Below are 15,699 nucleotides of genomic sequence, written 5' to 3'. Positions count from 1 at the left end.
TAGGATATAGATATGTATAATATGCATTTGTTTTCAAGTTGAAAATTTTCAAAAATATAAATAAATAAGTTTATGCTATGCACTTAGGAATATTGGTATTGTTTTCTTTCTCTATGTTCTTAACAATCTAGAAGTCTCACGTAGCTTTTGCATCAGAATAATTCTTAGAAACTTAGGTTAATATGTAGGTAATAATCTTTGCATCTATCTATAAATATATTGCATGAGTATCTATGATTGTTAGCGGTGGAGTTTTCAAATCTAGGCTAGAGTAATTTATTCTACAAATCCTGTGAGAATATAGCCTAAAGCCTTATATGAACGAAACATTTTAGAAATGACACAAGGGAGAAGTAAAATCCGGATAGAGAAATCACACGTCCACTTGCTTGATCACTATGCCATATCCTAAGCGAGAATTTAGGCCCTCTTTGGATCGATATATAGCGTAAATTCAAACCTATGAATTATTTTCCGCTAGTAAGCCCCCTCGAGCCTTTCTTTAGCCTTCCATAAACCACAATTCCTTTACCTGTTACAAAAATAAAACAAAATAAAAATTCAACTTACCCAATCTCGAATAAGTCCGAGAATAGAATGAGTGAAGAAAAAGAAGAAGAGAAAACCCGTGTAAACAAAAATTAGTTAGTTGCTTGAAAAAGAAAAGAAGTTTCCATCCAAAAAAAAAATAGAAATAAATAAAAACTCCAAAAATAGAATAAAAGGAGTCAAAAGCCAAAGAAAAAAAAAAAAAAAAAATATGGCTAAGGATGGAAACAAAGTATAGAAGCAAAAAGAAAATAACAAGTTTTTCTAAGTTACATAATATGAAGACTCTATTATCTCGGACTTGTCCTTTTGAATATCCATTTCCTTCCTTCTTAAACCATCTCCTAATCCCCAAGAACACCTAAAAAAGACCACTAGCTCAATTAGGATTAGGTTAGTGTGATAGTAAGTGGCAGATGTGTTTGATCGACTCCGCTTCCTTGTTTGTCATTGAGATTGTAAGGTAAAGTGTGCCCATCGCATTAATTGGAGTAGCTTAAACTTGAGCGGAAAAATCGAGTGGTTTTCGCCTTGACAATTATGTGAGGACCTACTTAAGGACGCTTATTCGAGTTTTCGTAAACGAAACACGCTAGGCATTTCATAGTATTACTCATAGTATATATATTTGTATCATAGATGATTGATTATTATGCATATATTAGTTTAGGTTTTTAACTTGGTTATTCTTATTCAGTTTCTAGTGAGATGTATAGATAGTTGGGACATGAATGAGGAAACAATAGTTTTATTTCTTAGTCGTTGTAGTATAGTTGAAGTTTGTGAGTACCTTCACTGGAAAACTCTCACGAGGCTATAACTCGTCCACTAGGGAATTCCTAGTGCAGGTTTAAGGCCTTGTTGCATATGGTCAATGCAATCGCACTCAGCGAAACGAGAGTAGATAAAACTCCAATTTTGGTCACTTATTATAATTTCTCATCTTTGCTTGAGGACAAGCAAAATGCTGTTTGGGGGTGGTTTGATAAGAGCCCAAAACTGTAGTTTTAACCCATGAATGATCATACTTTTAGACCAATTATGTGAGTAATAATTAAGAGTTAACACTGATTACGTGTTTTTATGCATTTCAGGTTTCAAAGTCCATTATGTGCAGAAATGTGCCACTTTAGCGAGATAAAGGAGCAAAGGTCGGTTACTAAGTAGTTCCGTGATTAAAGGCCAAGATTCAAGAAGACAAAGCCTTCCTAAGCCCGGTCCAAAAGCTGAAAAGTCGACACGGCGAAAACAACACACAAGTCAGTAGAACTTCGAAGGCCGTATCTTTGGACTCAGACCTCGGAATGGGGCCTACCTTATGTCAAAACGACCAGCTCAAAAAGAGCTTTCCAATGGTCCAAGCCTTGACCCAATCAGAGGAGAAAAAGTGGACGAAAAGTCTGTTGAATTCAACTACAGCTGAAGAGGCCTTTTTGGACTGAAAGAATTGGGTTTTGGGCCTGATTCTCTGGCCAAAAACATGGCTCCAAGCCCATGCACGATTTTTGGATCTGAAAGTATAAAAACCAAAGCTTAGCTCTTTGTTAATGGTAGCTAGTTAGACCTAAAACAATATAGATAATTCTAGATCTAGTTTCCAGAATTTTAATTAAGTTTTAGTTCCATTTTCAATTCTTGTTTTAGATTTAGTCTTTGAATCATTGTTCTTGATTGATTAGATAAATAAAATAGTTATTTTGTTAATTTTGATTTTTGTCATCTCAATTTATAGATCTAGTTTTAATTCTTGTTGATTATCATTTCGTAGTTTAAGTAGATTGAAACATTGTTAGTTAATTTAGTTAAGTTAGAATTTTAATATGATGTGTAGTTATAATTCAATGGGAAATGATGGGTTGATGACTCAAGGCTAAAACCTCCATTAGAGGGGTTGATGAAGCCTTGACGAAAACTTAGTGGTATAGTGTAGAAGCATTGTAGAATCTATTCCAATCTAAAAGGTCGTGATTCGCCATGAGAATGGGTGGACGACCTCACATGCTAGTTAGTATTTCAGAGAAATGCCATGAACACTAGGGATTAGAACTTCGAATTCTGCCGTGAAGAGCGTAAGAATCGAGATACAAGAATCTATACTAGGTTATTAAGTTGGATTCTAGGTGAATTCAATTCCCCTCTAATCCTTTATCTAGATTAAAAAACAATCATATTTCCATAGCATTCGTAGTTAAATTCAACATAATATATTCCATATAGGTATCGTAGTATAACACCCTTCGTAAAGCTCTCATTAGACTTAAGACCGACTAATTAGATTAGAAAACATTCCATGCTAGAGCACTAGGAGTGGAACGAATTTGTGACTCCACTCTATTTCAATAGATTCGAGAGTAGAAAACAAATATCTTTGATAAATATAGACCCGTAAATAGTTTGTAGTTTTACTTTCGTATATAGTTTCATCGCTTTATTTCGTAGGTAAAACTATTCAATTTTACGTTTATCGAGAACATCATATGCAGATTCAGATTATCGTATACAATCATTACAAATAATGGAACACAATTTACAGGGGGAAAGGTGCGCCAATTCCTTCAAGCCTACAAAGTGAAACAAGGGTTCTCGATGCCATACAATCCGGAGGGGAATGGTAAAGCGGAAGCATTAAACAAAATCATCATGGACAATTTAAAGAGAAAGTTAGAGGACAGAAAGGGAGCGTGGGCTGATGAATTGAATCATGTTTTATGGGCTTATCGTACCATACCGCGAACCTCCACGAATGAATCACCATTCGCAATGGCATATGGAGTAGAGGCTGTCATACCTGTGGAAATGATAGAGAAAACGACAAGAACCAGGGCTGTGGAAATAGGACTAAATGAGAAGATATTAGCCATTGAGTTGAATGTCATTGAGGAAAAAAGAGATATAGCTCGCATGCGACTGGAGGAGTACCATCGAAGGCTACAGAGACAGTATGATAGATGAGTAAAGTCGCATGATTTCATGATTGGGGATTTGGTGCTGCGAAGGTTTACCCCAGCCACTAAGAAGGAGAATGACGACAAACTAGGACCCAACTAGGAAGGACCGTATGTCGTGACAGAGAAGGGAACTTCTGGAACCTACAAGATTGAGACGCCAGCAGGGGCAATGATTGAGAAACAATAGAATATAAGAATGCTGAAGAAATTCCATGAAAGAAGCAATGTTTAACTTTCCAGTGGGACAAGAAAAGTTTTTATATATATAGAGTGATCATAAAATGTATTGTGTTTCGAATTCTAAGTCAATGAAATAAAGAATGCATTTCTTTCGCCATAACATGAATACTAGTTGATCAAAGACAGTGGGGGGGGGGGATGAGCCCTTCGCGGACGCAACGTCCGAATCAAACTGGGGGCAAAATGAGCTGCCCCCATCAGGCTTCACAGCCGTTTAAAGACAGCCAGGGGGATGAGTCCTTCGCGGACTACACATCCAAATCAAACTGGGGGCAAAATGAGTTGCCCCATCAGGCTTCACAACCTTCCAAAGACAGCGGGGGGGAGGAGCCCTTTGCGGATGAAACGTCCGAATCAACACGGGGGCAAAATGAGTTGCCCTTATCAGGCTTCATAGCCGTCCAAAGAGAGCGGGGGAGATGAGCCCTTCGTGGACTGCACGTCCGAATCAATCAAGGGGCAAAATGAGCTGCGTCACATTAGGCTTCACAGTCGTTCAAAGACAGTGGGGGGGATGAGCCCTTCGCGGACTACACGTCCGAATCAAACTGGGGGCAAAATGAGCTGCCTCATAAGGCTTCACAGCATTCCAAAGACAGCGGGGGGGAGGAGCCCTTCGTGGACGAAAATGTCTGAATCAAACTGGGGGCAAAATGAGCTGACCCCATCAGGCTTCACAGACGTTCAAAGATAGCGGGGGGGACGAGACCTTTGCGGATTACAGGTCCAAATCAAATTGGGGGGCAAAATGAGTTGCCCCCATCAGGCTTCATAGCCGTCCGAAAAGGAAACGGGGGTAGGAACCTTTCGCGGACTAAGGTCCAAATCAAACTTGGGGTCAAAATAAGCTGCCCCTATCAGGCTTCACAGCTGATCAAAGACAGCGGGGGGGGGGGATGAGCCTTCGAGGACTAAATGTCCAAATCAATTATGAAGCAAAATTAGGTGAGACAGAAACAAACTCCAACGCTAAAGATGGATATCAAAAGTACATTCAATGGGAATTAGGTTTGGTAACAAAGAACTCTGGAATGCAAAACAATTGACATTAAAAACCTGCTGGGCATACCCAGAAATCCAGGCAAAAGATATAATACAAAAAGTGCAATAAGTCAAAGTATAGGGATTGTAAAAACACAAGTTTCACTTAGACAAAGACATAAATTCCAATGAGTTACTGTTGCCCTTCGGTCGTATCCTTCTGAGTGGACGCCGAATCCCCTTCACTAGAGGAAGGAGGATTGTTATCTAAGTCAATAGGAGAGGCAACCACACTGGATGTGGGTAGAGGCATCACTTAAGTAGCAGCATCAGTGGGGGAGGTGATTGGAGAGGGAGCGGGCATGGGAGCAGAGGTTGGAATATCCGCTACTGGAGGGGTAACGGGAAGAAGACGGCCAGACGCAGCGAGCTCTTCGAGCTGTTGTTTAAGTTCACGGCTAATCTTCTTCTCAGCTAGACTATGAAAATGTTTCGTAGCCTCCTTCACGGCCTTGTCTACAGCGGCTTGAGTGGCTATCTTACCCACCGCTTTTTGGCCCTCAAGTTTGTATGTCACACCGGCCACATAGTCGCGATGCTTGTCTTCAGCCAGCTGGAGCTCCTTTTGAGCCTTCACGACTATAATTCGAAGATCATCACAATCCTTCTCCAACTTGGCATATTTAGCCTTCCATCCATCATGGCCTTCAATCTCTTGCTTCATGGTCTCCAGTGATTCCAGCGTGTTGGTTAAGCCGCGCACCACATAGCCAATCTCTAAACTCAGCTGAAAAGAATGATTGGCTACCAAACTATCCAAATGAAAAGATAGGATACAAGGGGAAAAATTTAAACCTTTTCCCAGCCGTGGTAGATGGATGCTCTATGTGAAGCGAACGTGCCAGAGTTTCCATATACTTGATCTTTGGGAAGATGCGAGCTGAACAAAAGAGAGGCCACAACAGCGGTGTTATCTAGGGCCGAGTCGCGAATTGTTATATCCCGATCCCTGGCCCTGAATTGAGGGCGCCATATGTCAATGGCACTAGAGGGCAAAGTCCCAAATGGGTAAGGATCTTTACCAGGATGGCGCACAGGAGCAATAGGCCACGACGGTAAAGACACTGTTTTAGTGAAGGCCGGAGTAGCAGTCCTAGCCTTTTTGGTTGGGGGACTCTTGGCCGCAACTTCAGTGGCCTCCTCCCCATCCGAGTCACTTTCCCAAAGTTTGAGCTTATTAGTGGACATGGTAGCTTCAGTTACAGTGGATGAGGGTTGAGCAAAGTCGTCTTCCCAATCTGCCACGGCAGAGTAGGAAGGGGTGGCGGTATTAGGAGTAGCGGTATGAGACTGGGCGGCAGCTTGTTGGGCAACGACTTTGGAGTGGTATATCTTGTTGGTGTACTTGAAGGACTTGTAGGCCTTTCTTTTAGGGCGAGGGTAGGATTTGGGAAGTCTTTCTTTGGGTGGTGCTGGGCGGTAGAGCGGACCTTGATATTTACCAATGCTTTTCAACGAAGGATCAAGGAGAAGAGGGTTGCCCTTTTCTGGGTCTATGCCAAGAACTTCACACTGGGCACTTCCCAAATCACGAGCCTTTGAAAAGTTGCTGATGAGACACCTGTGTAAATTTTAGATTGCGAATTAGGGCACCAACCTGTGTCACAGAAGAAAGACAAGTTAAAAGCAAGTTAGGAAAGGGCACTGCGAACTAAAAGATGTTACATACCACTAGTAAGGAAACTGAGATGCCTTAGAGAAACTTCAGATGAAAGATCCGCGGATAGAAAACTATCGGACACATATAACGGATAATAATGCCACACTTTGTCACAGGAAGTAATGTGGAGGACAAAGGACTTCTTCTATGGATGTGTACAAAAGGATTGATATCCTACACTACCAAATTTGGTGCTTTTCTTTATATAATAATGAGCTATTATATCGCCGAGTTGGATTTTGGGTGAATTGGTTTTGTTGTAGTGATTTGCAGCATATAGGATGCGCCAAAAGTTACTAATGCCTTGGCATGGGGGGATGTTGAAGTGGTTACATACCTCGACATCCAGAGGAGTTAAGGGAAACCGCAAGCCTGCGGCTATCTGACCTATGGCAGCGATGAGAGAACCGGGCCACGGTTTGACTAGATGTGAGAAATGGGTGACGCCAGGCACGTGCTCAAGGATCACATCGGCTGGGATGTCGTAAGCTGCTTTAACTGCATCTATGTTGGGTCTACAGTGGTATGAAAGGGGAGGAAGAGTGACTTTCCTTCCTGAAGTGAAAGGTTCTGCGACGGGTCTAGAAGTGTCAGAAGCCGTTGACTCAGATCGTTCGCGGTATGACCGCTAGATCTAGAGGTGGAGGACACCGATCCGTCGGATCGAGTACCTGAGGTACTCACCGATTCGGATTCTAACATGATAGAATCAAACAAATTGGAGAGCCCCAACTGAGTTAACAAGGGGGAAAATAAACCACGAATGGAAAGGAAGGAACAGTAACGCGAATAAGAATAATCGGGTACAAATGACAGGAACAAAGGGGATGAAGACAAACTTGAGGTAATAAGCAGCAAAGAGCAACGAAAACGAAGAACAGTGAGGAAAACTCAAACCTTGAGCGATCAAAGATCCACCGGAAATGAAGAACAGTGAGAAAGATTAAGCAGAGCGAGAAAAGTGAGAGGGTTTAGATGCAAAAGTGGGATTTTGAAGAAAGAGAGATGTTTGAGCGGGATACTAAGTGACAGGGGTAAAAACATAATATCAGAAGAAAAAAGGACCAAAGGAAAAAGGACACGTAGGTCTTCAAAAATCGAAAAGGCAGGTTCGATGCGCGTGTGCCGAAAAGACAGGTTCCATACACGTGCGCCTTGGACACGTGGATGTAATGATGGCGTACGTGCAAAGGAGGTATGTGCCACAGATGGAATATTTTGAGGGGGAGGTTTGGGTGGATTCTCAGAACCGTAGACGGTCCGCGGACCATAAATGATACCGCGGAATGTCAACGGGACCGAGAGGGGCATCTGTATAGGACATATTGATGACATGTGGAGTCATAGGTAGCGAAGGGGTCGTACGCAGAGTAGCGAAGAGGAGACAGGATGCAGCGGTCAAGTCCGCGGTAACCTAACTGCCGAGAACTGCCATATAGGGAGTGGGACAGGTGAAGAGCTGAGGAGCGTGAGATGGAGAGGAGATGAACGAACCTGATGAAAAGAGAAGTTATGAAAAAAGGGACAGTATATAAAGAATAGAGGGTGAAAAAGAGGGAGGAGGAGAGAGAAGTAAATCCATTAGGTTGTAATATTTTGAGTATACATAAAACTTAATTAAAACTTCATTAAAAACAATTTATTAGAAAATTAAAACGGGCTAGCGACTAAAACGGTAGTCCTAATTTTCTAAAAAAAATCTAAATATTTTCAAAAGAGTCGGTGCGTATGCACGGCCTACAAGCTAGTATCTTAATATTAAAGCTCTCACAAGGGGTATTTTTGAGCTCTATTAAAATTCCACCTCATCTCCTATTAAAATATAAATTTCTCTTCTATTTGAAAAACGAAAATCTTTTTTTACAACGGGAATTCCTCTCCTATTATAACGGGAATTATTCTCCTATTAAAACAAATTATAGCACTTCTAATTAAAGCGGGAATCATTCTCCTATTAAAACAGAATCTCTCTCTCAATTAAAAAAATAGGTTTTTAAAACTTAATTAAAAAACAACAGGTTCCGTTTACCACACTTTTTATACCATGCCCCACAACTTTACCTACAACATGAATTATAACCTAATTTTTTGTGAATGTGTTTAACTGTCCATTAAGATCATCTCTATAAAATTTCATCTCATTTGATAATGTTTAACTATGTCAAAAGAAGATTGCAAAATCGAAAAATCTGAACCGTTAAAAAAAATTTAAAATTTACAACAACTTTTAATTAGGTTAGAGATTTCCAAACGAGATGAATTTTTGTGGAGATGTTATATATAGTTAGTAGATCGTATTCACAAATTATTAGCACTTAATTCATCTTGTAAGGGGGTATGGTATAAAAAGTATGGTGAACGGAACCTGCTTGTATATATATATGATTTCTCATAGGATGTGTTTCATTCAAAGTCTTTTACTTAGTTACAGGGATGTCTCAAGACAATATTTGGCCCTAGGCAAAAGTATAACCGATGCCCTCATCGTTAATCCAGGCTTGGGATCGGCAGAGAGATAGAATAATTGAAGAGTTAAGTTATGGAAGCTAGAGCTAAAAGTAGTTTCTAGGTAATAGCCAAGAGGGGAGTGTGGAGATAAATAGAGGGTTAGTAGTGGAGAACGAAGAGTTGTAGTTAATGAGCTCATTAAGTGTTTAGTTAAAGAATAACTAGCCATTAATTTTAGCTGTTGTAAATAAATATGAAAAGTTAAGAAAATGGGTTGGGCCTTTAGAAAACATGTTCTTAGTGGGTTTTTGAAGTAGGGAAAAAAGTGCCCAAACCAATATATGCTTACAGAATTAATGAAGCCCTCTTGAAGTGAGGCCCTCACCACCTGCTTCACCTACCCAGTGTTCTAAAAATTGGTCTAGGAAGTGGCTAGGTGACTCGCCTAAGACTATAATCGGTAGACAATTCGGTGGAACGACTTAGCAGGGCTAGGCGGGTGGTTATGGGGCTAATTGTGCTAGTGGGTCAAGTCGGGCCCATTTATGTTTTTGTGAAAAAAAAAAAAATAAAAATAAAAGCCCAAGAAGGCAAGAAGGCATGAAAATATATAGAGACTTATGTATTACCCAAAAAACCGCCAATTGCCTAGCCCGTCTAGGCGCTATCTAAAAGGCCTAAGTACAAAGCGCTCCCCTACCGCTCGACTACCGCCTAACGTTTTTTAGAATATTGCACACGAGTCCTTCTAGCACAAGTTATATATCCTTGCTAATTCGATTAATGCTCTAGTTTTTCCATTGCTTGAGCTTTTGTGTAGTTTTCAGCATAGTACAAATATCGGGATATAGGTGTTTATCGATACTCAATTTCTTGATATGTATTGTGAATATATCCCCCTCTATGGAGATATTTTACATTGTTTCATATGCAAATATTGTGAATATATCTAAAATATCGACAAATATCGTGGATAATGTGGATATTTCTTGATATATCATTATATATCATTTATATTTATTTAAAATATAATAATAAATATTAAATAAAATTGTTACCTAGACCAAATATCCCCAAATATCGCAATATATCTCAAAATATCCATAATATCGTAAATATCATCAAAATATCACCGATATTTGTAGTCTTATATATCTCTAAATATATCGTGATATTTATGTATCTTTTACCTAAATCTCAATATTTATCATGATATTTCGTGATATTTGTACTATGGTTTTCAGACCATCATCAAACACGTATTGCTGTTGAATACCATGGATTCAGTAATCTAGTACATAATATAAAATATCACGATATATCACGATAAATATTGAGATTTCAGCAAAAAATATATAAATATTACGATAAGTTTAGAGATATATACAACTGTAAATATCGGTGATATTTCGATAATATTTTTTATATTTTAAGATATATTACGATATTTGAAAATATTTGACGATATGTTGTCTAGATAACAAATTTATTTAATATTTACCATTATATTTCAAATAAATATAAATGATATATTGTGATATATCAAAAAATATCTATAATATATATGATATTTACATATTAAACAATGTAAAATATTCCCAAAAAAGAGATATATCCATGATACATATCAAAAAAATTGAATATCGATAAACACCCATATCATAATATTTTGTAGTATGATCCTATACGTGTTTCTCAATATATCTTATACTTCAGCTGTACGTTAGCCTACTTTTAATTACATCACAAAATGTGTGATCTTGAAAGAGGTAATGTGTCGACCCCGTTTTGGGCTATGGAGATGACATGTCTGCCGGCCCGAGGTAACATAAGAACCGGAGGGTGCAAAGCACCGTATCAGAGCCGCGGTTCTGCAAAAGTGGAAGAGTCGTACGATAGCATGTGACAGAACAATAAGGTCAGAGTCAAAGGGGAGGCAGCTTAACAAGAGAGGAACAGGGGGCATGAGAGCGGGGCCGCGGAAACCTAAAAATACAGGTGTGCCAAGATGAACCAAAGGATAAAGGGGGATCAACGGCTAGGAAGGAAGAGAAGGCAGTATAAAAAGGAACAGTGGAGAGAAGAGAAGAGAGGAAAAAGGAAAGAAAAAAAAGAGAGAGAAGAAAAAGAGGAGGAGGAGAGGATTAGGACATAGAACCTTAGAGGTCGTAAGAGGTGTTCATACATTTGGCGCCATTTGTGGGGACAAGGTAGGTCCACGATTCGGGAAGTTGCCAAGCATGGCTCCAGCTAAGAGAGGAAGAGGTAAAGGAAGGCTGACGAGGGAAAAGGCCGTACAGAACGAGACAGCTAGTGTGGAAAACATAGACGTGGGGAAAGAGGAAGTCAAAGATTCAGTGGCTGAGGCAACCAGGTTACTTCAAGAGGAGATAGGCAGGCTTAGGGAAGAAAATGATGAACTGAGGAGGGAAAGGGAAGACACCCAGGGGGGAGCAGAAACAGCCGCTCCGGCAGGAAGTGAAATGGAGGTGCAAATTGAAGGGGCTCGTACGGCGGTTGAGGCTAACCGGGGTGGAGGCATTACCATGGAAATGGTGAAAGAAATGATTGAAAGAGACCGAGAAACCAACCGCGCGGTGGAGCAGGAAAAACACGATGTGGCCAAAAAGATGGTGGATAGCCTACACCAGAATCCTCTGGCTGACTCGGTCTGGAATGCGAAGGTACCCAAGAGATTCATGCAGCCGCGGTTTGAAAGGTACGACGGGAAAGGAGACCCGGCTGACCATTTGCATCATTTTAGGCAGCAGATGCCGTTGTGGCAAGAGGCGAAGTACGACGAACTCCGGTGCATGATGTTCCCGGCCAGCCTGAAGGGAGGAGCATCTGATTCTTATTATCGGTTGGCATCGCGGAGTATTAAGAGGTTCGAGGAGTTGGAACAAGCCTTTGTGAATCACTTCATCCATCAGAAGAAGAGAGTGGTCGACGTAGCGGACCTTTTTAACGTCAAGCAGAAGTCCGCCGAGACACTCGGGGACTTTTTCGCGAGTTCAAGGAAGAAACGCTGAGGGTGGAGAATTTGGATGAACGCACCGCGGTCATAGCGTTCCAGCACGGGTTAAAGCAGGGGACACGAGTACATGAATCCGTGTCCAAGATTAAAGTTACTACCCTACACGCTTTATACTTGAAAGTGGAATGTTACATTAGGTATGAGGACATTCTGCGGAGGAACAGTAAGGAACACAAAAGGCCTGACAAGTCAATACATGCTGTGGCCGCAGAGGACAGAAGAGACAAGGATAGAGCCGCGGCCAAGGACAGAGGAAATTACTGGAGGGAGATACCGAGAGCAGAGAGGGGCAAAGACCATGCTTGACGGGAGTACAGGGAAAGAAAACCGTATCGTGAGATAGATTTGACACCACTAAACAAGTCGTTGGAGGAGATCTTGCCTCTGATCAAGAGACAACGGCACTACGAAGAGCCACGAAGCTCGCCAAAGGAGATAGAAGGAAAGCCGTTTTGTGCATACCATCAGGTTAGGAATCATGCTACCAACGAATGCTTTGCTTTACAGTGGTTGGTAGAGAGAATGATTGGGAGAGGACAGTTGAAAGAACATGTCAAAGAAGCTCAGCCGATCGAGAGGGTCCCGACCGCAACAAGAATCCTGGGCACGATAAATGTAATATACAGCGGAGAAACGCTGGGGAGGAACGCTCACCGGGATAAAGTGAGAAGGATCGCCAGCCTCCAACAGATAAACGAAGTTGCGAGCAGTCCACGGCCATTTCCCGGAAGTAGCAGAGGGAGTGACCGGGTAGAGTTTACACAGAAGGATCTGGAGTCAGTGAGCTCACCGCACGAAGATGCCCTAGTGGTTACCATAGCAATGGAAAATTACATGGTGAAGAGGGTGTTGATAGACTGCGGAAGTTCAGTGGATTTGCTATTTTAGGGTGCGCTGGAAGAAATGGGAATAGAAAAGGAGCAGATGAAGCCTCCGCGGACTAATTTGTTTGGATTCAACGGCATCATGACTGTGCCAGTGGGGGAGCTAGTACTGCTGGTGACCGCGGGGCCGGTGACCATTTTCACCAAGTTTATGGTGGTGGATACTAACTCACAATACAACGCGATCCTAGGAAGAAAATGGATTCATGAGATGAGGGCAGTTCCTTCTACGTATTACCAGGTGATCCGGTTCCCAACGAATGGTGGAATGTACGAGTTAAGGGGCGATCAGGTCGCGGCACATAACCTACACCAGGTGGCGGCGAAGGGTCTGGGACGCGCACCTGGAAAGGGAGCGCCGGAAGGAGGGGACGGTCCGGCATAGCAATTACAGATCGCAGCCGAAAAGAAGAGGTCGTCCATCAGGGGCAAGACGATGGACGAGGTTGAGGTTGTGAACATTGGAATAGCGGAGGAGGAGAAGTTCGTGAACATTGGAGCTAGTTTGGCAGAGGAGTGGAGAGAGAAATTGATTGCCTTGCTGACTACGAACAGTGATGTGTTTGCATGGTCGATTGAGGAGTTGGTAGGGTTGGATCCAGAGTTTGCATGCCACAGATTGCACATGCAGGATGGCACCCGCCCGATGCAACAGAAACTGAGAAGTGTCAGGCCGCAGTATGCACATGGAATTAGAGAGGAGGTACATAAGTTGAGAAATGCAGGTATCATCCGCGAATGCAAGTTCACCGAATGGTTGTCCAATGTGGTAGCCATGCCGAAAAAGAACGGGAAAGTAAGGATGTGTGTGGATTTTACAGATGTCAACAAGGAATGCCCAAAGGATTGTTACCCAATGCCGTAGATAGATGAACTGGTGGACCGAACCACGGAATATAAGTTCTTTTCATTTATGGACGCGTTAATGGGCTACAATCAGGTGGTGATGTATGGCCCTGACCAAGAAAAGACAGCGTTCAAAGTGGAAGGGGGGACGTACTGCTACACCCGGATGTCTTTTGGTCTTAAGAATGCGGGGGCCACGTTTCAGAGAGTGGGAGAGAAGATATTCGAGGATAAAATCAGGGAGAAGATGGAAATTTATATAGATGACATGGTAGAGAAAAGTATGACCGAAGAGGAACATTTGGAGAATTTTGAAAGAGACGTTAAGCCATATTGCGAAGACACAAGCTGATGCTGAACCCAGAGAAATGCACGTTTGGGGTGACGTCCGGGAAATTCCTGGGGTATATAGTCACATACCGCGGCATAGAAGCGAACCCGGATCAGATTAGGGCATTGATAGAGATGCCATCACCGCAGAATGTGAAAGAAGTTCAGAGGCTTGCTGGTATGGTCGCGGCTCTCAATAGGTTCATATCCAAGTCTACGGACAAGTGTCGGCCCTTGTATCTATTATTAAGGATGACGAGCGACTTCCAGTAGAGTGAGGCATGTGAAAGGGCGTTCCAGGAATTGAAAGGATATTTAGGCAAGGCTCCTATCTTGTCGCGGCCAGGGCAGGGAGAAAAGCTGTACTTGTATTTGGGGGTTTCAGAGTGTGCGATTAGTTCATTGCTGATAAGGATAGTGGGGAAGGCAGAGAGGTCGGTGTACTTCCAAAGCAAAACCATGCTGGATGCCGAAACTAGGTACAGTAGGATCAAAAAGTATGCCCTGGCATTGGTCTTCTCAGCACTAAAGTTGAAACCATACTTCGATGCTCATTCGGTGGTGGTGGTGACTAATTTGCCACTCAAACAGGCGTTGAAGGCCGAGAAATTAGGAAGAATGTTGAAGTGGGTCGTGCTGCTCAGCTCTTATGAGATCAAGTACCAAGCCAGACCCACAGAAAAGGCTCAGGCAATGGCTGAATTCCCAGCCGAGGACCCCACCTGGGGGGAAGAGATGGTGATGGAACAAGAGATAGACCAAAATCACAACCCCTTGGATCCGTGGGACATGCGGAATGGTTGGAGGGTATTTGCAGATAGATCAGCCATGGATACTGGGAACGGAATTGGGGTGGTGCTGGTCACGCCCGAGAACACTCGCCTAGAGTTGTCAATGAAACTGGGATTCGCAGCGTCGAACAACGAGTCTGAGTACGAGGTAGTAATAGCGGGGATGGATTTGGCCAGGGATTTGGGTGTGCGGGAGCGCACAGTGTATTCAGATTCAAATTTGGTAATATGTCAAGTTAACGAGGGATTCGCGGCACGGTGCTCTCGGATGGGCAAATATCTAGAGGTGGTGCAGAGAAGGGCAGAAAAGTTTGAGAAAATTAGCTTTGCCCATCTAGGTAGGGGAGAGAATAGGCATGTCGACGCTTTGGCTTACATGGCCGCAGTGCTTCCTGGGACAGAGGGGGGGTCTATCGAAATCCGGGTGCGAAGCATACCAAGCACTGCGGAGGATGAAGACGTGTGCCTGACCACCGAGCAAGAGCAGGGGTGGATGGAACTGATCAAGCGTTACTTGTTGGGGATAGATACCGGGGACAAGGATGAGAAAAGGAGAATGGAATAGAGGTCAAGAAGGTACGTTTTGACAGAAGGAGAGTTGTATCAAAGGAACATCAGCGGACCATTCCTGAGGTGCCTGGGACCGCAGCAGGCGCAAGAGGTGTTGGGAGAAGTTCACGAAGGAGGCTGTGGAAGCCATTCGGCAGGGAGGACAACAGCTTATCGGTTGCTATCTCAGGGGTACTTTGGCCCCACATGAAGAGAGATGCGATTGAGTATGCCAAGAGATGCCGGAAGTGCCAAATCTTTGCGCCACTGATACACTCACCTGCAGAACCGTTGCACAAGGTCTTCAGCCCTTGGCCATTCGCTATGTGGGCATTGGATATTGTCTGACCCCTGCCCATGGCCAATGGCAACCAGG

At 42.7% G+C, this 15,699-nt stretch overlaps 1 protein-coding gene across 1 annotated transcript; it reads left to right on the top strand.

The window, feature by feature from the left end:
* Positions 1-14,442: 14,442 nt before the first annotated feature.
* LOC147509956 (uncharacterized) lies at positions 14,443-15,339 on the top strand. The gene has a single exon (XM_086597960.1). The coding sequence runs from the start codon at positions 14,443-14,445 to the stop codon at positions 15,337-15,339; it is 897 nt and encodes a 298-aa protein (XP_086454086.1).
* The last annotated feature ends 360 nt before the right edge of the window (positions 15,340-15,699 follow it).

This window comes from Coptis chinensis, chromosome 3 (assembly GCF_015680905.1).
Source record: "Coptis chinensis isolate HL-2020 chromosome 3, ASM1568090v1, whole genome shotgun sequence".
Taxonomy (NCBI): Eukaryota; Viridiplantae; Streptophyta; class Magnoliopsida; order Ranunculales; family Ranunculaceae; genus Coptis; species Coptis chinensis.
Note: the sequence above shows the minus strand (reverse complement) of the source record. Positions and strands in the feature narration are given on the sequence as shown.

Excerpts from the sequence above, each read along its gene's own strand:
- LOC147509956 (XM_086597960.1), top strand. The coding sequence starts at position 14,443 with ATGCTGGATGCCGAAACTAGGTACAGTAGGATCAAAAAGTATGCCCTG.